This window comes from Panthera pardus, unplaced genomic scaffold, assembly GCF_024362965.1.
Source record: "Panthera pardus isolate Hobbes unplaced genomic scaffold, ASM2436296v1 HiC_scaffold_15, whole genome shotgun sequence".
Classification (NCBI taxonomy): Eukaryota; Metazoa; Chordata; class Mammalia; order Carnivora; family Felidae; genus Panthera; species Panthera pardus.
The window spans coordinates 75,354,318-75,381,998 of NW_026526710.1; the positions used below are offsets into that span (position 1 = coordinate 75,354,318).

Consider the following 27,681-nt stretch of genomic DNA (forward strand, 5'->3'; position numbering starts at 1 on the left):
GATGAAGCCAGCTAAGGGAAGAAGTGCGGAGGGCAAAGTGTGGGGGCCTCCACACGCAAAGCTGCTGTCGCCTCCCATGCAGTCAGGGCGTGTAACACGCCCAGCCTGGGTGTATGAGGATTGCAAACCAGGGAAGCTTGTCTGCTGTTCAGAGTGTTTATTGGAGCTTCGAGTATGTAGGCGTGACTGATTGATTGATTGCCCATATGGCTGAAGTCATTCTTCAGGTCAATTTAACGATACATGATGGGATCTCCCGGCTACATCTCCTGGATGGGTCTTTCTGGCACGACCAGCCTCCACCTTAGAGTACAGATTGGCCTGCCCTCGTCTAAACAAAGACGCTTCTATCAGGTGCGGCATGGATTACCTCCCAGAAGGCAAAGACAAAGGCCAGACCTCCTCTTCAGGCAAGCCCAAATTCTTTACTGCACCACCTGGCCTTTATCCAAAGCTCTCCTGCAGCAAAATAAACATATGCCCTAACGTTTGGAGGTGGCAGCGTGGAGTAGGAGGCTCTTAACTCAGTTTTCAGACTATCAATATCAGTGGTGCAATCTTCCCGGTGACACGGTACCAACGTTACACCACACCACATCACAGTATGGGGAGTGGACGTAACCTGAAGGGTAAGAGTCACAAGACGGTGGCATATTACTGGAGTTCCACTCAGTCATCGACAACCGGCCCAACTCGTCATCATGTCATACGACCACAATGGGTCCCAAAGCATTCCCACTCAGGTTTTCAGGTTTCCATTCAACTCATCAGTTTCTAGAAACAGGAGAGGTCTCTACCCCCAGAGACGTCTACCGAGTGCTCTTAGGAGACCATCTCGTCTCTCGCTCCGAGCCCCCACCCCCACCCCGCAAGGTGTTAATGTAATACTGGATTTTTCTTGTGGCATAGCCTATTTATTTGTTCTTTTGCCCTTAGCTACGATTTCTCCTTCTCTCTATTTGTGATTTATTTTTATTCAGACGATCTCCTGTTGGAAGGAATGCGCGCGAAGTTCAGCCTAGGGATACGCTGTTTCAGATTGCCTGCACTGACACTACGTGAGGAAATGCACCCCCCTCAGTCCATTCCCACTCATACAAGGTAAGGTGAACAGAGCTGCATAACTTGTGGGCCTTCTCGACCACCAGGCGGCACGGCTCCATTTGCTATCAATTCCAATTTTGCCAGATGGAGTGAAAGCGTAATCCACCCCATCAACGTCTTGGGAATTCTAGTGTGATGGTCTAAAAATATAGTCATAGTTTCTTGCTTAGGGACCATCCTTGGTTCTGGCACTTGCAGTTGAAGCCCTGGTCCTTGGGACCACTGCATCAGGAAGAAAAATAAGAAAGTTGAGGCAACGTGGAGGGAAAAAAAGCAAAAACTATACTCATACTGTCTTCTCTCCATGGGAAGAGCTACACAGTCATACCAGCGTTCTCCCTCACCCCTTCTCCGGACCCCCCAGAAAAGCAGAGAAATCTACCGAGTAAGCAACACCCTCATGAAGATACGTAAGTCAGCCCTTCATGCCTTATCTCTCCCTCCCCCATTTTATTTTTTCTCCGTCCCCCATTTTAGACAACCAATGTTCCAATTGCCTGTTCCAATTCTCGGTTATACCTTTACTCAAGCTATGCAACCTGACTCGTCCGTTTGATGTGATATCTGTTTGTTCATTGTTGGACACTCTGGGCTATGAAGTGTGTTCTTTGGTCTGAAGAAATGGGACTTGGTGGTCCAGACTGGTGCAATAGCTTCTGGTCCAGTCTTTTTATAGTATGTTGAACATTTGCATCTACCTCTAGGCATAGAAAACCCGGTCCAGAGTGTGTCTATTCCTACCAAAACCCATTTGGAACCTTCCAGGGCTTCCAGCATCAGTCCAGCCGCCAGCTCTGCATCGGGCCTTTCCCCCAGGGAATCTGCCCCACAGCCATCTGTAGCCTCCATCATTTTTGCTGGCCCACAACGAAGTTCTTCTTGGCATTTTGTGCTCCAGAGGGTTTGAGAGGGCGATGTCTAGATTTGTCCCATCTCTGCACTGCTGAACGCCCCATATCCACTCATTCCGTGGGCCCAGGGGGCTACCTCAAGTGAGCACACCAGGATATCCACTTGCTGGTTCCAGTCCCCTCCCAGTCCTACAAGGAGGTTCTTCTGATGGACAGTGACATGCCCCACTTTAATGTACCCCTGAATGCCCATAGTCATTTCCACAGGGCAGTGCCCCCCAACAGGCATCCCTTTAATAGGCAAATTTTCCATTGTTCTTCTACTTACCCACATGGTCAAGACATTAGCTGTTGCCCATGAGTTGGTTCAAAACCCTAACATAGAGGGGCGCTTGGGTGGCTCAGTTGGTTGAGGGTCCGACTTCGGCCCAGGTCATGATCTCACTGTTTGTGAGTTCCAGCCCCACGTCGGGCTCTGTGCTGACAGCTGGGAGCCTGGAGCCTGCTTCGGATTCTGTGCCTCCCTGTCTCTCTGCTCCTCCCCTGTTCATGCTCTGTCTGTCTGTCTGTCTGTCTCTCTCTCTCTCAAAGATAAACATAAAAAAAAACCAAAAACCCTAACATAGGGATCACATCATGGAATTCAGCCACTGAACTCATTTGGCAGCCTTCCAAACACCACGCTATCCATTCACCTTGAAACTGACATCTGTAAACCAAGCAGCTCTTTTTTGGTTAATAGACAGCACTGTCCAAGTGGCTATAGGGCCAGCAATTTCTCTCGTGATTCCCAAGTCGGCCTTAGGGGAAATAATTCTAGCTGCTTATGAACATATGTGTATCCCCTTGCATACCCTGGTTCCACGTTCCCGCAAAACCAGCCCCGTTTTACCATGGCACTCTTCTGGGCATTGCCTTCTCCATTAGAGTGTTTTCTCCAAGGTCACCTAAGACATTATGTGTCTTTCAGGTTTCAAGATTATTTTATGTTCTTCAGTCACCGGGGCCATTAGCAAGGTAGTCCAATACCAAGGTAGTAATTGCCTCTGAAATGGAAATCTTCCGTCCAGACTCTCGGCAGTCATTAATAAATAGGTGGTGCTCACAGCCTCTTGCTGTGAGCCCCAGTCTGGGTAAGGATTCCAAGACTGCTTCCAAGTGGTTGGAGGGGTAAGATCTTAGGAAGATTTCCAGATGTGGAATATGCACCCTGCAAAATCCAAATAAACCAGGTCTTGTAACATGTTTTGTCTAGCAGGTATCCCATACTGTTTAAAATCAACAACCTGCGTGGGCTTGGGCAAGGTTCTTGGTTCCCAGTTAGGATGCTCAGCCAACATTGTGTGAAAGGACAGGGTTACCTGCCCTCTGTTTCATGGCACTAGGTAGAGGAAACTTTCCCCAGTCAGACACAAAATCCATCCCTCTAGTACTTTCACATAAAGGAGATGTAAGCACTTTACAGAGTCTGTTCAAACATTCTCTCTAGAGAGAGACAGACAGTGCACAAGAGAGGGAGAGGACAGAGACGGAGACAGAATCCAAAGCAGGCTCCAAGCTCTGAGCTGTCAGCACAGAGCTCCACGTGGGGCTCGAACTCACGAGCCATGACTCACAAGCCATGAAATCATGACCGGAGCCAAAGTCGGACACTTAAGGGTGAGCCACCTGGGCGCTCCAAAGAAAACACTGGATTTTAAGAAGAATGAAGACGTTGGTCAGTCAGGCAAAAAAATAAAAAAATTAAAAAAATCAGGTCATTAATTTATAAAAGAAATCAAGCTAGTTTCAGATTTCTCCATGGTAACATTCATCATGAGGGAACAATGACATCTGTAAGATCCTCAAGGAAAGAATGTTGAGCCAAGGTTTTGTAGCGAGCTAATCTGTATTTCACCCATTGAACGTGTAATAATTAAGGAAATGTTTTTCCTATGAGTGTTCCTTGAGGAAAGTGTTAAGGCAATGAGCCCACTCGGGCTGCTCTAAAACAATACCACAGACTGGGTGGCTTACAAACCACAGAGATTTATTTCTTACAGTTCTGGAGGCTGGGAAGTCCAAAATCAAGGTGCTGGCAGACGGGGTGTTTGGTAAGGGCTCACTTCCTAGTTCATACTGTCCTCACATGGTGGAAGGGGAAGGGAGCTCTCTGGGTCTCTTTTAGAAGAGCACTGATCCCATTCGTGAGACCAAAATCACCTCTCAAAGGCCCACCTCCAAATGCCATCCTGTTGGGCATTAGGATTTAACATAAGAATTTCGGGGAACACAAATATTCAATACGTAGCCAGCCAGAAAGATGACTGGAAAAATATAGCACTGCCTTTGGAGACTTTGAGAAATGGATATATTTAACAGTAGAACAAAGACTAAAACAAACGTCGGGGCTAGAATGCTTTGTAATTGACATATACCTTAACAATGTGAAATAATAATAAAAGACATGCATTTTAGAAGGGGAAGGAGGAAAACGTGCAAGGTAGGCGTGACTTTATAAATTACATCATTTGTAACTGAAATCCAAAGGTATCATTTCAATCTGACACATCAAGTAATAGAAGTATAGACATTTAGGGGCACCTGGGTGGCCCAGTCGGTTGAGTGTCTGACCTGGCTTCCGCTTAGGTCATGATCTCACAGTTTCGAGCCCCATGTTGGGCTCTGTGCTGACAGTTCTGAGCCTGCTTGGGATTCTCCCTCTCCCTCTCTCCCTGCCCCACTCGCGCGGTCTCTGAATCTCTCAAAATAAATAAATAAACTTAAAAGAGCAGTATAGACATTTAACGTCATCAAGGTAAACATGAAGAATTATTGACTCAAATCAGATGAGTGGGGAAGAAAGAGGAAGTATGTACATTTTATCATTGTTTATGGTAAAGGACTAAGATATTATCAAAGGAAGTAGAGGGATATGGGGCCAAATGAGGTGTAATTACAGAGGCGAACAAAACAGTACAAACTTTCCTAATAACAGACCTGAAAAAAGGAAGAGGGAAAATAACACTCTTGAGTGATGACACGATTGCGTTCTTTTCTGCTTCCACTGCCCTTGCTGCTTCTGGGGCCCCAGGGTATTCTGGGGCATTCTGTGTTAGGCAGGGCTGGCTGGCACCTACCAGGTGGCCCTGCCCTTTCCACTCTCAGCTGAGATCAGGGCTTTCAGTGCTTCTCAAACTGTGTGGAATGTCCCGTTTCCTTTCATCGTTCCTTTCTGCGGCAAACCAATCAGAAAAATGGAAGGAGAACTAACCAAAACAAACACACACAAAATACAAGCTTTAATGATTTGCTATGAGAGTCTACAGGCTTAAAAACAGTAAATATAATCTGAACAAACATAATTTCGAGAAAAAGAATGACAAAACTGCTAGGTTCTTTGTTAAAAGTATGCATAAAAGTGATTCATGTAGAGGATTATTTTTTGTAGTGAGCTAGATTTTCCAAAGATGGCTGCCACAACATCTCCAATCCAGTATGTTCTTTTCTAATGTGACACTTATTCCATTGAGTGGTGGGGTCTATAGCCCCTCCCCTTGAGCCTGGGTTGGCCTTTGGACTGCTTTGACCCATCAACTGTGGCAGAAATGACACTGGAGGACTTACGAAAGCAGGCTCCAAAAGCCCAGGTAGCTCCTCCCTGGTTTTCTTGGGACATGAAACCCGACAACTGATCCATGAAGCTCTGAGTAAGCTCAAGAAGTCTGTGGCGATGTCCTTGTAGAGAACATAGTCCCAGTTGAGTTCCCACCCAATCGCTAACACAGACTTGCCAGCCAAGTGAGTGAGTCATTTCGAAAGTTCACCCTCCATCCCCCAGTGATGCCTCACGGAGCAGAGATGAGCCATCCATGCTGAGCCCTGCCTGGATTGTAGATTTTGACTTCTTTTTTTTTTTTTTTTTTTGGCCAGTTCTTGCTCCCCAAACTCCTCTTGTTGGCTTCTGGAGAATTCTACTTCTAACAACAACTGTCACCCAACCCTTATTCTGACAACTTTCCTTCTTACCTATTTTAAATGCTTATTTATTTATTTTGAGGGTGGGGACAGCACAGGGGGGAAAGAGAGAGAGAGAGAGAGAGAGAGAGAGAGAGAGAGAGAGAGAGAGAGAGATATTCCCAAGCAGGCTCGTGCTGGGCCCCATCCCACGACCTTGAGATCATGACCTGAGCTGAAATCAGGAGTCAGACTCTCAACCGACTAAGCTACCCAGGTGCCCCTTAGGTATTATAAAATGTAATTTGTACTTTCCTCAAATTCTAGCATTTGAATTATACAAAAAGTAACATAAACCTGGTTAGAATTTAGACCCAACTCCAAAAATCTTACTTTTGGTATGAGTCATTTAGGAAATTCCAAATGCTGACTCTTTGTCATTACTGGTAGTACTAAATGGCCCTTTTCTGCACATCAGCAGGAGCTCTTTTCTCAAAATCTGTAGCATGAAATATGTGTGGCTATTAATCTGATAGGTTTAGCAAGGTAAAGCCCTGCATCTGACATTAATTCTGGCAACTTCAACCGTACTTCCAGTCTCTGAACACGGCAGGACAAGATAAGGGTGAAGAAATGTGGGCACCTGACTCAGGCACAAAGTTTGATGGGATGCCAAAATAATCAGTAATCAAGATAAACAATGTTTTAAGACGATATTACAAAAACAACAAAATTAATGCAAAAAAATCCATGGTGAAACCATATCAAAATCGTAAAGATCATCTCGACATGACTGACCGAATGAGTCATAGAAGTTTGTAACGGGGTTACATGCCCCAAAGCAGGTTATCACCTCATTCTTGGTCTTTAAAAATTGTTGATTCCAACATTTTTTTCTGATTTGAAAAATAACAAATAGACTTCACATTTTCGTTCTTTAAAAAAATCTAGACAAAACCCAAATAATAAGTGTTGGTGATGATGTGGAGAAATTGGAGCCATCATGCATTGGCGGCAGGAATGTAAAATGGCACAGCCACTGTGGTGGTTTCTCAAGAAGTTAAACACAGAATCACCATATGACCCAGCAACTCCACTCCTAGGTTTATACCCAAAAGAGACTCAAACAGATCCTTGTACACCCGTGTCCTTAGCAGCATTACTCACAATAGCCAAAGGTGGGAACAACTTAAAATGTTCATTAACAGATAAATGGATAAGCAAAATGTGGCATATACATACACACAATGGACTATTATTCAGATTGAAAAAATGAAGTTCCGCTATGTGCCGCAACATGGATGAACCTTGAAGATACTATCTCAAGTGAAATAAGCCACATACAAAAGGACAAATAGTGAATGAGTCCATTTATATGAGGTACTTAGAACAGGCCAATTTCACAGAGAAAGAAAGTAGAATTGTGGTCACCAGGGACTGGAGGGGGGGTTGGGAAGTTATTATTTAATAGAGAGTTTCAGTTCGGGTTGATGAAAATTCTGGAAATGGAAAGTGGCAATGATTCTACAACACTGTGAATATACTTAATGCTACAGAATTGTACACTTAAAAATAGAAAAAAGTGGTGCCTTTTATGTCATGTATCTTTTGCAGTAAAAATAACAAATGCTCACTTCATCAAGTTAAAAAAAATAAGAAAATAAAGAATACATTTTAAATTAGTTCTAATGCTAGCACTCAGAGAGGTAGCTGATTTGGCTCCAGACTTTTCTCACATCTTGGGATGACCTCACAATATGTGGCGACCTTATTAAGACGTTAATTTTTCCTCTCTGGATTTCCCCTTCCCTTGCATTGTGTAGACAGGCAAAAACATAATGGCTGGCAAGACATTTTCCTTTCTGCTGGCTCCCTCTAACAAATCCTAATCTGTCATGTCACCGAAGAGATTAAGCTAAAGACTTTGAGAGCAACCGGAAAAAAGAGAGATTTTGTCGGCCCCCGGAAGGACTGGGGACAGAATTTCTCACCTCACAAGGTCTGCAGGTTGGAGCCGCCCACACCCACCAGTGGCCAAACCTGGGATAGGATGGCTCTGAGGTTTCCAGCCTCTGCAAAGATTCCTCTGCGTGGAAGGGGAGAGCTGAGGACGTCTGCGGACTTAAGCAATAAGAATGCCAGTTCTAGACTTGGTGCACGAGAGATCCATCTCCCGTCTGAGCGCCGGGAGAGCCTCTTGGACCTTAATGCAACCCTTTGGCGAAGAGGCCTAATAAAGACTTCACAGTGGTTTCCCTGACAGCACAGCAGATTTGGATTTGGTTTAATGGTGATGTAGAAGTACGGTCTTCTCTGCCTACTGGAATCTGTGGGCCGAGATGTAGACTCGGCATACGTTGAGTGCCCATACTTTCAACAGCCCCGAAGTAATAGAAAAATGTCGGTGTTTCCTGTACTTTGTAGTCAAACCTCTACCAGAAGGAATCCATGAGGACTAATGTTCTCTTTTAGTGGAAAGCGGTGTGTGTGTGTGTGTGTGTGTGTGTGTGTGTGTGTGTTATCACCTTGGAGATGAGCGGCTGTCGATAGCAGCCTACTGTTCTGACCGGCCAGTGCCGTGCCGCAAACCACCCTGTTCACTCTCGTGTGGTCGCTAGCAGTTCCCTCCATTTTCAGTTTTAATGTTTTAATTGAATCATCTAGAGCTCTTTGGTGTGATACTTTTTCTTGTCATCACTTATTCTTTAATGTGGAGCTTTCAAAGGTTTCTATAAAATTGTCACTGGAATTATTTATGGCCTAAGACATCCTATGTTGCATTTAAGAATCCAAAAGCCTCGGGATGCCTGGGTGGCTCAGTCGGTCAAGCGTCTGACTCTTGGTTTCGGCTCAGGTCATGATCTTGACGCTTTGTGGGTTCGAGTCTCACATTGGGCTCTGTGCTGGCAGTGTGTGGGGACTGCTTAGGATTCTCTCTCTCTCTCTCTCTCTCTCTCTCTCTCTCTCTCCTCTTTCTTCCCCTCCCCCACTTGCACTGTCTCTGTCTCTCTCGAGATAAACTTAAAAAAATACAAAAGCATTTTGATATTGCAACATTGTTTTGTTTAATGGCATCGACTTTTTGGAGACCAGGCCAGTTGTCTAGTAGATGCCCTACATTCTCTTTTGACTGGTTCTTCCTGATGTTATTTATTTCTCTCTCCCTCGAATTTCCTATAACCCAGCAGTTAGGTCTGTGGCTTGTTTAGATTCAGATTACACAGTTTTGGTAGGAACACTTCGTAACTGTATTTTGTATTGCATCCTCCCCAGCAGCACGTGCCGGTTTTTCCCCTATAAGGATACTCAACTTAATCTGCTTTCTTGGGTAGGGTGGTAAACAACCATATCTCTCCATTGTAAAGATCATGTTGCCCTTTGCAATCGGCAGATAATCTGGGAGTGACATCACGCAATGTTTGTAAATTGTCACCAATAATGCCTCCAACTTCTGTTAACGTATGCTGCTTCTCCCATCAAGAGGTAGAAATCTAGTTTTCATCCCTTGAATCTGGACTGGCATTATGTGGTGGAAGTGGTATTGCCTTATTTCTGGGCCCAAGCCTTAAAAGGCCCTGAAGCTTCTCTTTTTGTCCACTTGGGTTCAAGACGTCAAATAAACTCAGGCTGGACAACTGAATGATGAGAGATCACATAGCGGAGAGAGGCCCAGCCAGCCCACCCAGAGGCACTAGAAATAGGAGTGAAGCCATCTTCAATTCCTCAGCCCTGGTCAAACCACCCCAGCCAACACTACGTGGAACAGAGGCTCCACAGAGTTCTGCCGAATTTGCAGTCGTGAGAAAAAATAAATGGTACTTTGAGCCGGCATTGATTTATTTTGAGTGGTTTGTTATTCAGGAAACAAATCCCATGTAAATATTCTGTTTCACGTGATAGTTTTAGGATCCATTGATGATAGTTGCCTGGGTCAATTATTTCATTGGGGTTGACCCAGGATAGTTTAAGTTTTGATCTCCTCTCTACATTATTAGCTGGCATTCTTCTGCAGAGAGAGGGACGGTGGGAGAGAGAGAAAAACACACCAGCTTTCTCTCATTAACTAGGTATAAACTACTGTTTCTCCTAAAAATGAAGGGTAAATGTTTAATCTTTTCCATTATTAGTTTCAGAATAAAAAGTTGAGGTAATATTCAACCCCCAAGGATGGCAAATAAGGTTCTTTGCCCCTCTACTTCTTTTCTAGTCTTCTTTAGATGTTTGTCCTCCATAGTTGTGCCCTCTGCAGATCTGCCATTGAACTTAGAACATTGCAGTATAATTGATTCATTTGTTGATCTGTTTAACTGAACTTTACGTTCCTTGAGGGCAGGGACTTAGAAGCTAAGCCAAGTACATGTAAGTTCTAAGTGAAACTAGATTTCTGTCATGCCCTTACTTATCTTACATAGATAATATCTGATAATTTTTTAATGGTGTAATTGCTTTGTCTTTTGGTGATTTTGATGCTTTTTCATTTTTTAATCAAAAGAATAACTGCATGTGGTTATAAAACAAATATAGTGGGTCAGTAATATAAATTAGTTCCTGGCCCTCAAACCCTCAACTCCACCAGAGATGATCATTTTCGATTTTTTAGCTTTGGTTTTTGTAATTTTTTTTTTCAGAAAAATGGCCACGACTTCTTTCAACCCAAATGCCTTATTTACAATGTCACCTTGCTGTTTCTCTCAGTGACAGGTGGGACCTATATCCTCTCCCCTTGAAACTGGAGGGCTTTTGTGACTGTTTCAACCAGTAGAGTATGGCAGAGGTGACACCATGTGACTTCCAGGACCAACATTAAAGGGAATAGTTTCTGCTTCTCTGGAATACTTGATATTGTAGCCTTTATTCTAACTGCCCTGAGGCCACCGTGCTGTGTGGAAGCCCAAACTAGCCCATGCACAGACGGCTTGGAGAGGCCCTGGGATTTCATGCACATGTCCTACTGGCCCCAGATGTCTCAGCCCTCTGGTCTTTCAGCCCCAGCCAGTGTCTGACCACAACTGTACACATGGTTCCTAGCTAGACCTCAGGAGTTCCTGAGCCACAGAAATCAAGAGAGAAAGTAGTGCTTTAAGCCATGATGGTCAGGCTTCTTGGAGGCCAGACTTGGGAGGTTTTTGATTATACTAATGAAGTAGCACCTTCACTTACTTTGGGTTTAAGGCCCCATCATCACTGAACTATTGCTTGCGATCTCCGTGGCAAAGACCATTCCGATGATCAGGCTAGCTCTCCTGCATAATGAGCTAAGCCCACTTGGCTTGTAATGGTTAACTGCCACTACTTGGCTTCTGCAACCGAAGGATCGGATCGTTCCAGCTCCGATGATATCAAAAAGACAGCAAAACACTTTGGAAAGCATCCTTTCACCCAACAAAGGTTTGGTTAAGGGACTGGGTTATTGACCTCTGGGAACAGTTGAGGCCTTGTGAATGGTTCTCACGTGAGAAATCCACACCAGCATTTCTATCTCCTAAAGATGTTGGGTTCTTCCTTTTACATTACATATTAATGGAGTTCCAAGTGAGTCGATTGTTGAATTGTTTCTTCAAGCCGCCAAGCAAACAATTAAAACCACTCCCAGCAGCTCAAACTAAAACAGTAAATTCAGTCTGTGACTGAAATCACATCAATAGATTCGATCTGAAACTAGGTTCTCCTTTTCTTGGCTGATCACCAAAATCCCCACACACAATGCCCCAAGTATTTCCTGAGACTCAGAAGCCCCCACATCCTTCTAAATATACATATCCCAATACTGTGCACCCTGCTCCTTCCCTCCCAAATTTCCTTACCTTCACATAACCTCCCCCCACTACCAACCCCAAACCCCAACTTGTTGAATCTGAATTCAACTGGTATCACTTGGTAAGGTAACCTGCAGGATCAACTATTAAGTTTCACTTGATTATTTTAGTACTGTGGATGCAGGATATGTTTGTAGTCCTAGTCTCCGAAGATCCTTGGGCTGCTCTCCGGGCCTTGACCTCAACGAGCAGTCCTTCGAGTTCTCGTGCCTTCATTCTGTTCTACAGCAGCTATGAAGTGGTTCCCCAATGTCTTGTCCTCACTGGGGACTTCTTCCATGCAGCCGTAAGGTAATTAGCTGTTTCACCACAGGTACCAGGTTCTCATTGGGTTGGATGATATTGATGCTGCTACAGTCCTGCTTTTAACATCCTGCCATCTTTGTGGTGCTCCAGACGGATGGACCTAGATGGCACCTGGTTAACCAAGGCTAGTCAGGTGCCCCTGTGATGCCTGCCAGACGATGAAGAAAAAACAGGATGTCCCCACTGTGGTTTCTGCAGCAGGCGGCCAGGGGCATTCCCCAAACCACGAAGGCAGTTTGGATGAACAGCACTCCTCCAAAGTACATTTGTTTGAGGAGTATGTTGTCCTGTTTCTCTCTTTCTCTCTCTCTCTTCTTAAAACCTGTTCTGTTGTTTCATAGGGTTCCCAAGGGGGAGACAAATGCCTGTGATCAGGTGTCAGCCTAACGGTACCTTGTTGTTGTTGGTTTTTTTAAGTTTATTTTTTGAGAAAGAGCACGAGTGGGGCAAGGGGCAGAGAGAGAGGGAGACACAGAATCCGAAGCAGGCTCCAGGCTCTTAACCAAGCGAGCCATCGAGGCACCCCCCCCACCCCCCCACCCCCGCCTAAACTCTTAATTAAAAATTTGTACTTATTTTGGGAAACTAAAACTTTTTTTTATTTTTTTTAAATTTTTTATGTTTTATTTATTTTTGAGACAGAGACAGAGCATGAACGGGGGAGGGTCAGAGAGAGAGGGAGACACAGAATCTGAAGCAGGCTCCAGGCTCTGAGCTGTCAGCATAGAGCCCGACGCGGGGCTCGAACTCATGGACCATGAGATCATGACCTGAGCCGAAGTCGGAAGCTTAACCGACTGAGCCACCCAGGTGCCCCCAAACTCTTTTTTAAATGTTTATTTATTTTGAGAGAGAGAGAAAGAGAGAATCCCAAGTAGGCTCCGTGCTGTCAGCGTAAAGCCCCAAGTGGCACCTGATTCTCAGGAACCTGGAGATCATGACCTGAGCCGAAATCAAGTTGGACTCTTGACTGGGCCACCTAGGTGCCCTGGGAAATTTAAATAAAAATGGAAACAAAGAAAAAAACTAACAAGTATCCATATTTCTACCACCCAAATTTAGCCACTGTTAATTTCTTGATGTATCTGTTTTCATTCTTAATTTTTTTTTAAAGGTGAAAATGGGGGGGGGGGGGCAAAAATTATAAACACTGTAAAGTAGTAACACTTAGAAAAAATCCAAAGATTCATTCGCTCAATAAATATTTATTGACCACCCACCAGGCACCAGGCACTGTTCCAGATATTGAAATACAGCAAAGAAAAAAAAAAAAAAAAAGACAAAATCCCAGCTCTCACAGAACATACATGTTAGTAGGAGAAATTACAAATAAGGAAAACAGTACACTATACAATATGTTACATGGTAAGTGCTACAGAGGAAAATAAAGGCAGGGAATGGGTATAAGGAGCGTCAGGAGGGATTGCAAGTTTCAACAGGATGAGCAGGGACTGCCTCACTGAAAAGGTGACATCTGAAAACAGGAGATGAAAGAGGTAGAGAAAATTTAAAAAATCAACCAAAATCTCACTACCCACAAATAAGATAACGAACACAAGGTGAAAATAATTCGTTATGTTTGTCTGTGTACATACAGATATCTGGATGAATGTTTATATGGACAGATACAGCTAGGAGAACTATACTGTTATAAAAATGGGTTCAAACTACAAAATTTTTTAATCATCGATGAATTTATCAAGGATCTACTTTTTAGAGAGATAGATAATATATACGTAGATATACAGACAGATCTATGTATCACCCAGATCCAGATTTGGGATTAACTAAAGTCTAGTATCAACTGGGTTAGAATGGATATTTTGGTCACAGTCTTCCAAGTCACGAACAGGACCCATCTCTCCACTGACTCAGGTGTTAATTCTTGAGCTTCCGTTTGTAATGTGTCCTAGCTTTCTATGGGAAGGTCTGCACATCTTTCAGATTTATTTTGAGGCAGTGGGTGCTTTCTGATGCTATTACAATTGGTACTATTTTCCTAACTTCAGTTCCTGATTGTTGCTCAGATAAATACCATGATTTTGTTAACTCTGCATCCTATCATCTCGTTAAATTCAAATTCGGAGTTTATATTAATTTGGATGTGCTACATATATGATGTCCCCTGCGAAGGACAATTTTGTGTCTTTGTTTTTAATCCCTAAACTTAGACTCTCCTGTCCAAAGTTGAAAAGAAGTGGTGATAGCAGGCTCCAGTATCTTTTTCCTGATCTCTGGGGGGTAAAGTTTTCAAAAATTCACAATTAAGTATGGTGCCTGCTATAACGCTTTTTTCTTCTTGGTAGATGCCCTTTCTTAAACTAAGAAGCTCCCTTCTGTTCCTAGTGTGTGACGTTTTTAAAACAAATCATACGTGGGTACTGGATTTTATCACATGCTTTTTAGGACTCTACACATGTAACTTCGGTATGTTATTTTTACAAATGCAATAAATTAGTTTTTCCATTTAAATTATGGACACGCTGTGTTTTGTGTGGCGCCACGTGAACGGAAACTTGACCTCTGTGGTGTGACACCTCTTGCCACGGCAGATTTCAAGGTACCGGCATGAGCTCCCGGACCTCTCAGGTGGGGAGACATGTGCACTGGTCCTCGTAAGCTGACACGAGCCAGCGCTGGCGTACCTCGGCCTTCAGTCCCTGGTAACCAAGACTGAGATTTATCATTTCACTAGACCAGCAAGAACAAAGTCACTTCAAATTCTCTATTTTATAAAAAGTCTCACAGATAATCCAAGAAGTAGATAAGGACTTGACACCCTGATTTCTCGAGCCTTCAGCAAGTACCTAATAAGAGAGGTCACACACTGTGCCAGCTGCAGGAGAAAATGTAATATCGCTTTGAAGAGCTTACAGTGTAAATGATCTAAACAAGATTAATAGAATGTGCTTGCAATTTGGATAAAGATTTTAAGACAGGAGTAGCAATTTATTACTAACGGAATCCAAAGGTAGGATGGGGAGAGTTTAGGAACGCTCCTTCAAGAGATTATACACGTCATGAGCTAGGTCTTAATAGAGATAATGGGATTTGGACCAGCAAAGAAGAAAGGACTCTATGTGCGAGTAACAAAATTGACATAAAGAAGGTACAGAGGTAGGAGATGACGTGACATCTAAGAGAGCTCATAAAGTTGAGATAAATTCGGTGTCCATGCTGGGCATTCACTGTCGCTTCATTTGCAACAGCGTCGAGCAACATTTATGGCTACAAGGTTAAGGAGCTGTGTCTCAATTTCTCAACCATGCAAGTAGGTAAATGGGACTTCATATTAATAATCAAATATACATACTCATTCTGTTTTTCTGCATGTAGATGACAGTGAACTCAAAAGTCACTTTTCTACTGAAACTCTTTTTACTAAGACCCCTGTAATTTTCAGGCTGCGAAAAAGAATGTTCTTTAACATCTAGGGTGTGGCTCATAGAGGTACTCAAGTAGCCTCAGAAACCATCTACCCAAAATTTCATAATGGTCAAGGTTCAGACACAGCCTGAGTAATCTGTCCACAAGGAACTCAGGGGAAATGGCCTATGTGCTACCATTCTAGGATAAGTCTAAAATTATTTGACTCCAGAAATAGGTTTAGAACCAGAAATGTTAAAAATGTAGAAGATGCAATGCAAAAAATGGAGCTATGGCCACAAGTGATATGGGTACTGAGATATAGTTCTCAAAGCCCATGTGGGAATCCAGTGTGATAAAGTACCCATTTATCATCAACACTATACTTCTATACCATTGGGTCATGTATTTTATCAAATTATTTAAAATACTTCCTCAAAACAAATTCTAGATTTACAAAAAATTCTGGATTTCAACTATTAATTATAATAACATAGTTATGTGAATTCTCTTAGTATAATTAATAGCAACACTATATAATTCCAAGGCTGATAAAGAATATAAATTATCTTACAAGGCAGCCACAAAGAATTACGTTAGTCTGCCAAATTAATTCCAAACTCTCACAAAAAAGTTGCCGAAGAATGGAGTTTTCAGGGATACATTCTTACTTAATGATTTCTAATGATTTCTTTGTACGTAATCCATTCAGATACTATTTTCTTCCATACAGGAGATCCCAAAATAAAGAAGCATACACAGAATATAGCCAATAGTAGGTTATATCAATTTACTTCACTAAGAACAGCTTATTTCAGGCCTATGATTTCCATTTAGTATCAACAAAAACAATCTGTACAGAAAACCGAAAGGCAACCAGAAAGCATTATATGTAAAATGTGCAAATATACTTTAAAATGCGAGTTACTCTATAGCATTTGCAAGGTAGAACTTTACAGTAATTAAGGAACCTATCTCATTCCAGCTAATGTAATAATCCTTTTGCATATATAGCCAATGCAAATGCACAAGGCACAACTTAGTGTTGATGCTAAAGTGTCTAACATACACCCTCAGATTATTTATTTGAAGATATTAAAATAACGTATCATGTTTGTATTTTATTATTTAATGAGACATTAGTTCATTTCTAAAGCTTCACAAGCATTATACTGATAACATATGTGTGGCCAAGACAAACTATTCCCTGAACTTAAAAGGTAAAAGATAAAACCCTTGGTAGCCTATATTAAAAAAAAAAAAATTATATATATATATGTACACACACACCCACAAGAAACTTGCCACAATTCAAAGGGAGGCCATTCCTTTTAGCAAAGGTTCCCATTATAGCATTTCATGACAGAGTTATTTAAAAAGTATGTATTTATTTGCCATCTGTTTTGGTCAATCTTGCTACAAAAAGACACTGAAATAGACAATTTTCTTCTTCAAGATAAAGACAATGCCTAATTTAGAAAGTCTTTCTTTTGAGACTGCACAGTGAAAGGTATTATTTAATTAAATATAGAAGCCCATTGTTTTTAAAGAAATTACTGAAATCTACACAAAGAAAAATGTCAGCCTATCAAAACTCAATGAGACCCGGCTAGAACACAATTCAAAATCTTTCAAGCCCAATCACAGTGCTCTTTGCTAGTATTGCCCATCCCTGAGAATAAAGATTCTATCATTTAATAAAGTAAATAAATTTTACATTGAAGCAAATGATGCTTAAGAATTTTTTTTTCAAAATATAAAATAAGCCCTATTACATTCTGGTAAAAAAAAAAAGAGAGAGAGAGAGAGAGAGAGAGAGAGAGAGGAAATAAAAAATAAATGCTCTTTGTAAAGACCACCCATCCTAAATATTGGTATCTCAATCAATTTTAATCCTCTTCTTAACTGGGCAATTCCTATTTTTTGCCATTCATATATCACCGATCTCTTTATAATCCATTATTTTATCATTTTTGTTAACAGGAGCATTTAACTGGTAATGGAGCAAAGGTACATATAAAATTAAAGGGACTCTGGAGTGAGATCTGTATTTTCCTGTGGTAAAAGAGTTTTACTGGAAACAATCTGAATGCCATTAAGAAAGGCAAAAGTACCTACGAAGGAAAGAACACACATGGTAAACGTCCTCCTTGTTATCTTTGGTTTAGCCTTCTTGGCCAAAATCTTCCGTAAACTTCTTCAATTTCAACAAGTCATGTTCATTGACTGTGGGCTTTGTGTTAGACAGTGACCGTAACATATCCGACTGTCAGGGAAAAAGAAGGGAGGTGTTAGTAATAGGTTTAATCAACTAAAAACCATTGTGTCATCATTATTACTACTGACTTTCCATCTAAGGTTAAATCTAAGTATTTGCAGTGTGCCATAAGTTATTCACAACAAACTCTCTTATTCTTCTAGAGAAAATCTTTGATCATGTTATTCTTTTGCACAGCAGCTTTCAACTGGTTGCCTTGTTCTGACCACAACTTTCAATGGCTCCCCACTACCCATCAGAAGTACAATCCTGTTAATAAGCCTGAGGCTCTCCAGAATAAGGCCCTCCAGAATATGTCCCTGATCTCTTTCCTAGTCTTACCTGTTTTTCTTTCTTAAACAAGAGAGTTCACCAAGTGCAATTCAAAAGGAACATAATCATTCACTTACAGAAATCATTCACTTACACTTATGTGAAACACAATACCATTTAATTAAAACCAACTATCAGAATTTTTTAGCTATTAGTCAAAATTATGATCAAATGGTAAGAAAATATGCTAATATCAGGGAGTCATTAAAAAATTAAGTTCTAGGCTATGTCTCTTATATGAAAAAGGATCTAAAGAACAAAATCTTTAAAAAATAATATAGCAAGGACTGCAACAACTGAATAACTTATCAGAGAAGCAGTATGGTTAACACATAAATATATCCACAGACATACTTATGTACTTATAGAGGTACATGTACGTCTATAGATATAGAGTATATACCATGTAAGTAAGTTTTTTTTCTGGAAGTTACTGTTAATTCTGACACAAAGCTCTTTGCAAATATGTAACTGAAGTAGAAGATTTAAAAAAAACTGAACATTCACCAATAAGAAAACATAAAAACAGTAAATGTAGCTTTTCAATCACAGTAAGCTTCCTATACGTTACAAAATAAGTCTTACAAATTATTTTAATTCCTCCAATAAAAACTACAGAAATTTAATTTTTTATCATAAAAACTTGGTTTCAGGATTTTTTTTCAAGCACTATAATATTTAAACTTTCTATGAAGCCTGAAGAAGTAAAACAAAAATACCATCACGAATACTATGATACATGCATTAGGGTTTCCAGATATTTTACAAAATCTTAGAATCCCCGGAAAAGAAATTTTCAACAATTCCACTTTTTATTAAGTCTTGACAATAATTTATAGATAAGTCTTTTGGTGATCGTATCCCAGCTGTAAGACCTATAAACTTAGAAACCTGTTTTTGAAAAATAGCTTTTTCACTTAAAATTAAATTTTCCTTAAAGCCCAAGAAAATATTTTAAAGATAATTATTTGTTACATTTTAAGTTTAATTACCTTTACAACTTTTTAACTGAATAGTTAGTATTACACACACTAACAATTTCCTAGCTAATTTTACGTAAAATGTTTATCTTTGTCTCACAAATTACGAATTATGTTTTAAGTTTTTTGTTAAAAGCAAACAAAATGTCAAACCATGCAAACAACTGGCTCCAGAAGTTTATCCCCAGGGACGTCCATCCATGTCATTTCAATGGCACCAGGGTCACCTGGAGAACACGGTGTTAGCAGATCATCTACTATTTTGTTAGGATCAGCTCGTGAAGGTCCGCGAACCTGGAATAAATAGTAATCTGAAATATTTACTTGAACAAATTAACAAAATTAAGGTTTAGGCCATTATCAGGAAATGTGAAAATGTACCATTCTATACTTTGTTAAAATGTTGACTTCCACAAATAAATAGAATATACAACAAAATGTAGCTAGCTGTCTTTGGGTGATGGGATAGGTTTTGCTTAGTTTTAATTTTTTTCTTGATGCTTTCCTATAGTCTGAAATTTCCTACCATAAATTACTTACATGATCACAAGGAGAAAATGAATTAAAATTAAAAAACAAAACAAAACAGGTACCCGTGATTAAGAGTTTTCTTTTCTTCTCTAATGCTTATTAAATGCTCTTAGAGACCAAAAAAAAAGTATCCTCAATAATTCTCCTAAGTTTCTCTATTTTCTAAAGCTGAGAAAGTTTCTGTGATATTTAGATTTATTAGTGTGAAATCACCGAATCTTTGTCTTTTTTAACAAAAATTTCTTCTTTAAATATAAGCACAAAAATAAATGCTAAGTATAATTTCAGTGCTATTTTGTGATTCATAACTAATTTAAAATAAAATTTTAATAACACCCAGAGAGAGAACCTTTGTGACAGAGTCACACGCAAGTATTTTTTAGATGGCAACAAATCTATACCAGTTGGGAGCTGCTTTCACACTTATTTATTTGATGATCAATCTTAAGTATTATCCCAGGATTAGGGCAGGTGCAGAAAAATAAACATTCTAACTTCACTTATTATGTCTATTTTATTGTCTGTCTTTCCCCACCAGCCTTTCAGCTGCGGGGATTTTTGTCTGTAGGAAATGTGGTGCCAAAGAGAGCACAAGGGATTTTTGTTTTGTTTTGAATTTTTTTTCTTAATGTTTTTATTTATTTTTGAGACAGAGAGAGACAGAGCATGAGCAGGGAAGGGGCAAAGAGAGAGGGAGACACAGAATCGGAAGCAGGCTCCAGGCTCTGAGCCATCAGCACAGAGCCCGATGTGGGGCTCGGATTCACACACTGTGAGATTGTGACCTGAGCCGAAGTCGGACGCTCAACCGACTGAGCCACCCAGGTGCCCCGGGATTTTTGTTTTTGACTGTGGTGCTTCCTGACTTACCAGTACTTTAGACATTTGACAAAATAAACAGGCAATCTTGTTTTTGATTGAAATAATCATCCTTCAAAATGGGAGTAAAGCATGGAGCCACGGAGAGCTCTACCATAGCTGGTGATGCAGAGAAGGCCTGGTGTTAACCCTGATTCGGCTGCTTTGCCTTTGTCCTCCTAGTAAGGACCTGGCTTCCGGGTCGTGTAGCCTGTCCCGGTAGTAATACAGAGAACGGAATGAAAACTTCTGGGCAAGAAAGGACTGGATTCCTAAAAATCTATAGTTTCTAAATGGCAAAGAGAATTTAAAAGAAAATAACAGTGGCTGAGACTAAACTTGACCCTGAGCCTCCTGTATTTCCCTCAGTGATGAAATGGCTGAAGAAGTGGAAAGAGCCGTTTCCTGGGCTGCTCAGGTACCAGGACAGAGATGCTGCGTGAGAGCTGCTTCACTCCTCTCGCACAGAGCACTTCGAGGCAGTGTTGTCATCTCCACTTTAGAGAAGATACAAATGAGCTTGAAACGGGTAACAAAATGTGCTCAAGGAGATGTGACAAGCAAACTGTGAACTCAGGCTTTAAATTCAGGTTTTAATTCCGGTTCATCCTTTTCTTAAAATCTTATTTCATTGTGGGGTTAACAGACATACGTATGTAACTTACTCATGATGTAGTAGTCTTGTCATAGATTGCTGGATTAGGTTTACTAATAGTTTTTCAGGATTCTCACATCAATGTTCATGAGTAACATTGGACACTGCAGCCCTTAGGAACAGGGTTAGTCCATATTACCTACTCCACTGTTACTTACAATGGACGTCCCAAGACCATGGTCGTTGGACAAAACACTATATGCTCAACTCATTCATGCAGACAGAATGGTGTATGGGAAGCAAGGCTTCGCATTCCGAAGTACACGTGACCTAGAGAAAAATCACACCTCTGCACCCCTCCGGTTGTACCCCGGCAAACCGGGTCAGCGTCCAAGCCCCAGTTTTATCATGTTAACACCTACGTCTCAGATTAATGATCAACAGGTGGCGAAAGGCACCTCCTGCAGAGTTTTTGTGAGGACCCAATGCAACAGTAAGATAAAGAATAGAACACAGCGCCAGGCATGGGAATATTTAGTATCAGCCATTATTATTTTTACCCCCTTTTTTTTTTTATGAGACAGAGAGCACAGTGGGGGGAGAAAGGCGGAGGAGTGGGGGAAAGGGGAGGGAGAGGAGAAGGGAGAGAGGGAGGGAGAGAGGAGGAGAGAGAAGGGGGGGGAGAGAGAGCGAGAGCGAGAGAGCGAGAGAATGAATCTCAAGCAGGCTCCACACTCAGCGCAGAGCCCATCGCAGGGCTGGATGCCACGACCCCTGGGACCACAGCCTGAGCAGAAGTCAAGAGTTGAACACTCAACTGACAGAGCCACCCAGGCGGCCATTTTTGTTAATGAAGTATAAATGCACCAGGTTCTGCTCAAAGATATTCCTTCTAGTTACATCAAAGGTAACTATATACTTAAAAGTATATACTTTTAAGTACTCATACTTTCTATACTTACATCAAAATAATAAGTACTTAAAAAAATCACTGCACATAACATTTTAAAATACTTTAAGGCTATTAATAAACTTTGCGGGAGAACTTATTTGCAATGAAATGGAAATGTCTATTCTATAAACGCACTTTAGTTTACAGAACTGAAACCTTCCTGAAACTCTCTGAAGACAAATTAATGATGGCCTGACTTTAAAAACCTATGAAAGGGTGGATCAAAGTTCCTTACCTTTTTAAAATGAGTAGCTGACTGTACTTTTCTAACAGGCTGCATGAGCGCATCACGCACAATGATACTTATGTCTGCTCCCGAATAACCATCGGTTTTCTTCCCAAGTTCTCGGAAGTCTGTTTCCGTTAGACTGTTCTGAGTGGTGCCCAAGTGCAATTTAAACATTGCTGCTCGGGCATGGGCCTCAGGCAACGGAATATAAATTCGTTTCTCGAATCTTGAAAGAAAAATTATACCAAGAATATTACTACATATATTTAATTTCAGTTGAAAATTCAGATTTTTCAAGAAGAAACAAGATACTCAGATGGTCTCATATATACAAAGCTAAGCTGGTTGATTTCTATGTGTCAGAGCTAAAGATATATATTTTGGTTAAACAGTGGGAAAATATCCAGAACATGTTAACAACTAACAAGTAAAACCAACATAGTCAGAGAACCAGTTTGGAGTGATTTAATCTTTCTCACATGATTTTTGGGTTATTTTGGCCATAGTCTTTGTATGTCTAGAGGTCACAACCTGGTATGTCTCACAAGATTAGCTCCCCATAGATTTATACTCTGAACTCCTGATCAAGGGATTATGGTTCATCATATGAAATAAGAGAGGACAAAATAATTCTCCAAATCCGAAACAGTAAAATTACTCAAAATCTTATATAATAAGCATATGTTGACACAAAATGTCCACTTTATCATAATAGGTACATTCAGAATAAACAGTTATACTATCTCATAAACACTGTTTTATTAAGAATAATTTTGCTTGCCTTCTTAGACAGCATTTGGAGACAGGAAGTAACAAAGGCCAATTTAAGTGGCTGTGAAGATTGTTCTCCCTTTAGGTAACTCTCTGTGGCAGTAAGAAGTTTAAGTTTCCATTATCTACAGACATGCATTTAGAACTAGACCAGTTTGCAAAAGTAACGGGCAGATTTCCTCTCTTGATACTGGACAGTAACCTAGCATCTTGGCAAAGCATCAAGTGAATGGGGTAAAAGCGGCAGGAACTGATGCTAATTTTTACCATGCAAAATTCAGTGACTGAAATAGGGAACTATGTGCATGAAAAGTAACGAGACTAGGGGCACCCGGGTGGCTCAGTCGGTTAAGCGTCCAACTTCGGCTCAGGTCGTGATCTTGTGGTTTGTGAGTTCGAGCCCCACGTCGGGCTCTGTGCTGACAGCTGAGCCTGGAGCCTGCTTCGGATTCTACGTCTCCTCCTCTCTGTGCCCCTCCCATGCTCATGCTCTGTTTCTCTCTGTCTCTCAATAAACATAAAAAAATAAATAAATAAATAAAAGTAACAAGACTATATACCTTCCCTGTAGCTCAAGTTTCGTATGCAACTTAAAAATTATAGACAAATTTCTTTTAATTACTTCCTTTTTAATGTTTATTTATTTTTGAGAGAGAGACAGAGCGTGAGCAGGGGAGAGGCAGAGAGAGAGAGGGAGACACAGTATCCAAAGCAGGCTCCAGGCTCTGGGCTGTCAGCGCAGAGCCTGACACGGGGCCCGAGAACCCACATACTGCGAGATCATGACCTGAGCCGAAGTCGGACACTCAACCAACTAAACCACCCAGGTGCCCCATAAACGTAAATTTTTTTATGAAAATATATCTTGGTTATCTATCATACTTTAACCTATGTAACTGTCATTTTGCTAAAATTTTGTGTGAAAGTTTTCCATTGAAATATCAAGCTATATTTGTAAATTTTAGAAGCATCAGTGCCCACTAAGCATAGTCTGAATTACAAGTTAAGCATTAGGTAATATATGTTCCAATGTGAAAGATTCGTAGGTGGCTATCTTGTAACTTTAATATAGCAAGCAAACAAACGCCTGCCTCTCTTCCTCCGACACTGGGGGTCAGCAGGACTAGGGCACACCAAAAAAATTCTAGGGGCGCCTGGGTGGCTCAGTCGGTTAAGCGTCTGACTTCGGCTCAAGTCATGATCTCGCGGTTCGTGAGTTCAAGCCCCGTGTCGGGCTCTGTGCCGACAGCTCAGAGCCTGGAGCCTGTTTCAGATTCTGTGTCTCCCTCTCGCTCTCTGACTCTCCCCCGTTCATGCTCTGTCTCTCTCTGTCTCAAAAATAAATGTGAAAAAAAATTTTAAAAAAAATTCTGAAAAGTTTTCAGAATGCCTCTTCACTAGACAAAAAGGGAATTGCTACTGACTTGTTACATCTGTAGTTAGAAATAAGATCTTCACTATATTTTCATACCTTCTTCTAATGGCAGAATCCAGAACCCAGGGGATATTTGTAGCTCCCAGAACCAAAATTCCATCATTGTCTACACCAACGCCTGCACCAAAATAAGTAATATTTTAAATAATTTTCCGTTTTAGTGTTCTTTAAACATTGCCTATACGTTCTGTTAAGAATGTGGGGTTTTAATGTTATAGTGCCCCATCTTGAGAGAGTCTCTTTGAAAAATCAAATATCACATTATTAAAATATAATGCAAATATTCCCAAGAATCAAATCTGCTAGACTGTGGGCAAATACTACTAATATTCTTTTCAAAATATTTCTTGAAAGATTTCATTTGAAGTCTACAAATTCCTTTTGCTGATACTGTTCCTGGTATGATGTAAGTGAATATGCAAATCTTCCTGTTTCTGCCAGAGTACTGCAAGATGATTACACCATGGAGGACGACCGGAATGAAGCTTGGCATAATCAAACATGTGGTCTGCTAAAATGAAGAAATTCAGCTAGAATTTCACTGTTTCATTATTGTGATGATAATGGTGATACAGTAACAGAAGCTATGTGAAAAGCCAGTCAGCCTACCTTGCATTTGAACTAAGAACTCCGTCTTAATTCTACGGGCAGCTTCACTTTCGTTTTCGCTTCTTGAGCCACACAGAGAATCAATTTCATCGATGAAGATGATGGAAGGTTTACTCTCTCTGGCAAGCTGAAATAAGTTCTTAACTAGCCTAAAAATAAGAAAAGCTTTCAGCTTCTTAAAAGAATAGTAAATGACAAAGGACTTAATGAAAAAAAAAAAAAACACAACACATATACAGTATTATAAGAACTCTACAGATTAAAAGGTCCAACTATGTTTTGGTCTAGAAAATAAGAATACTACAACTGGATGATTCACTTTATGATTTACTAAACTATGCTATATATAACTATACATATGCTACCTTTTTCCTATGAAATAAATGTCAAACTAGGGACTGATCTGACAACGAAATGAATACTTATTTCATATTCAGACACTTCTCTGAATGTCTATTCATGATGTAGGAAGCCTCTTCCTTTATATACTGATATAGTGACTACCTGGCAAAGAAAAACTAAAAAGCCAAAAAAACCAAAAAAACAAACAAAAAAAAAACCCCCACCAAAACAACAACTTACTACTTACTTTTCACTTTCTCCTAGCCACTTAGAGACAAGGTCAGAGGAAGATATTGAAAAAAACGTTGAGTTGTTTGCTTCTGTTGCCACAGCTTTGGCTAAATAGGACTTTCCTGTTCCCGGTGGGCCAAATAACAGAATTCCCCTCCAAGGTGTTCTCTTGCCTAAAATTCGCATGAGAAAAATAACATGAGAACCTAAGACTGTTAATTTCAGTTACTAGAGACATCACCCATACTGAAGAATACTGTGGAGAAGTTTTCACTCTGCAGCTAACAGTAGTTTTTTTTTTTAAATAAATCAATCTAAGGTAAGTATGTCTTAGAAGTATTGTATTTGCTTTTTCTAGAGACCACTTTGTCCAATGGGTTTACATAGATATATAATCCTTCTAATAGGAAGCTCAACTGCTTGCTCACTCATTCATTCAGCCACTATGCACTGAAACCACAACGTACAGACGGAGAACTGTGAATACAAGAGGATCTTGCAATCTAGTAAAGGCAGACTCGTTCAGCTAAAACGTACTACCTGATGGTCTACTGTGTATGATCCTTAATACCAGAACACTGTAGGACAAACTATATCCGTAGGGCAAGGGCAGCTGGAAACATTTTCTTTTAAATATTTGACGCTTGGGGGAATGAAACTAACACAGTTTGGGTGATCCCTCGCAAAGTTCTATTCAGTTCCTGATTCCACAAGGAGGCAAAGGTTACTATTACAGAGAGCCTATTCTTGTATTCTTGTTCAAGCGGTTGGGTAACGATAAGGGGACTCTACCTGAAATCCTAGTTTTGCCAAAATATAACAAGTGAGCAAATCAACTCTGTATTTCGATTTTCCTAATGAGAAATCATAACACTGCCTAAAATAAAACAGGCTGAGTTACATCTGGCAAAAAAATATTAACTATACACTTAAAAAACTTCTAGGTGCAAACTGGATGGGTACATGGTATCCATAGGAGAATGGCATGTGGGGCGCCTCGGGTGGCTCAGTGGGTTAGGCATTGTGGAAGCTTGATTTCTGCTCAGGTCATGATCTCACGGTTCATGAGATCCAGCTCTGTGTCTGGCTCTGTATGTGGAGCCTGCTGGGGACTCTCTCTCCCTCTCTCTCTGACCCTCACCTGCTTGCATGCACTCTGTCTCTCAAAATAAATATATAAACTTAAGAAAATAAAAAAAGAATAAAAATAAAAGAATGACATGCAGATTACTAATGACAAATCTGAGTATTGTTACATAAGCCTCATCTTTGACTTGAATTCTATCTTCCTATTTTAAATGTCTACAATTGTAAGTCAGTGTTCCCTTAAATGTGGTACATATAATTAGTGGCATATGAAGTGCTTTCTATGCAGCACACAAATACTTTGTATTTAAATAATTTTTAAATATTAGAAAATTATTAATTTTTTTCCATTTATAGCAGGCACAAAGCAATCTTTTAAAATGAAGTTAATACAGGGGCGCCTGGGTGGCTCAGTCAGTTACGTTGCAGACTTTGGCTCAGGTCATGATCTCACGGTTCATGGGTTCGAGCCCCATGTCAAGCTCTGTGCTGACAGCTCGGGGCCTGGAACCTGCTTCGGATTCTGTGTCTCCCTCTCTCCGTGACCCTTCCCCATTCATGCTCTGTCTCTCTCTCTCTCTCAAAGGTGAATAAACGTTAAAAAAATTTTTTTAAATGAAGTTAGTACATAAAAATAAGATGACTTAAAAGTTCAAATACAGACAAAACAATCTACGGTGTTAGAGGAGTCAAGAGAGTGATTACCTTTGCAGAGGAAAGATTTGGCAGAGGGAGACTTCTGGGTTATTGGTATTATTTCTTGATCTGTGTGATGATGATTACATAGATATACTTACTTTCTGATAACTTATGAAGCTGAACACTTACAGGTTCCTGCTGGTCTCTGTATATTTAGGCTATACAAATTTGCTCTATAAATGAGTGATTTAAAGAAAAATTTAAAAAAATAATAATGGTACACATATATGGAAACAATCATAAAGAAGATACATAAATGACGTGTTTGCAAAATAGTGATGTAAGTAATATAAAATGATCTCAACCATACTTTTGTGCCTTTATAGAATCATGATGTCAGCTTTTAATTAAAAAAAAATTTTTTTAATGTTTATTTTTGAGAGGGAGACAGAGT

General features: G+C 40.5%; 1 protein-coding gene across 1 annotated transcript in view; it reads right to left on the reverse strand.

Moving 5' to 3' along the window:
• Positions 1 to 16,145: 16,145 nt before the first annotated feature.
• VPS4B (vacuolar protein sorting 4 homolog B) overlaps positions 16,146 to 27,681 on the reverse strand; it is a 31,883-nt gene continuing 20,347 nt past the window's right edge. The window contains exons 6-11 of the mRNA XM_019463831.2: positions 25,519 to 25,675; positions 24,930 to 25,078; positions 24,357 to 24,438; positions 22,121 to 22,340; positions 19,103 to 19,243; positions 16,146 to 17,645 (exon numbers count right to left, since the gene is read on the reverse strand). Of these exons, the coding sequence (XP_019319376.1) occupies positions 17,544 to 17,645; positions 19,103 to 19,243; positions 22,121 to 22,340; positions 24,357 to 24,438; positions 24,930 to 25,078; positions 25,519 to 25,675 (851 nt within the window). The 3' untranslated portion in view covers positions 16,146 to 17,543. The remainder of the gene's footprint in view (positions 17,646 to 19,102; positions 19,244 to 22,120; positions 22,341 to 24,356; positions 24,439 to 24,929; positions 25,079 to 25,518; positions 25,676 to 27,681) is intronic.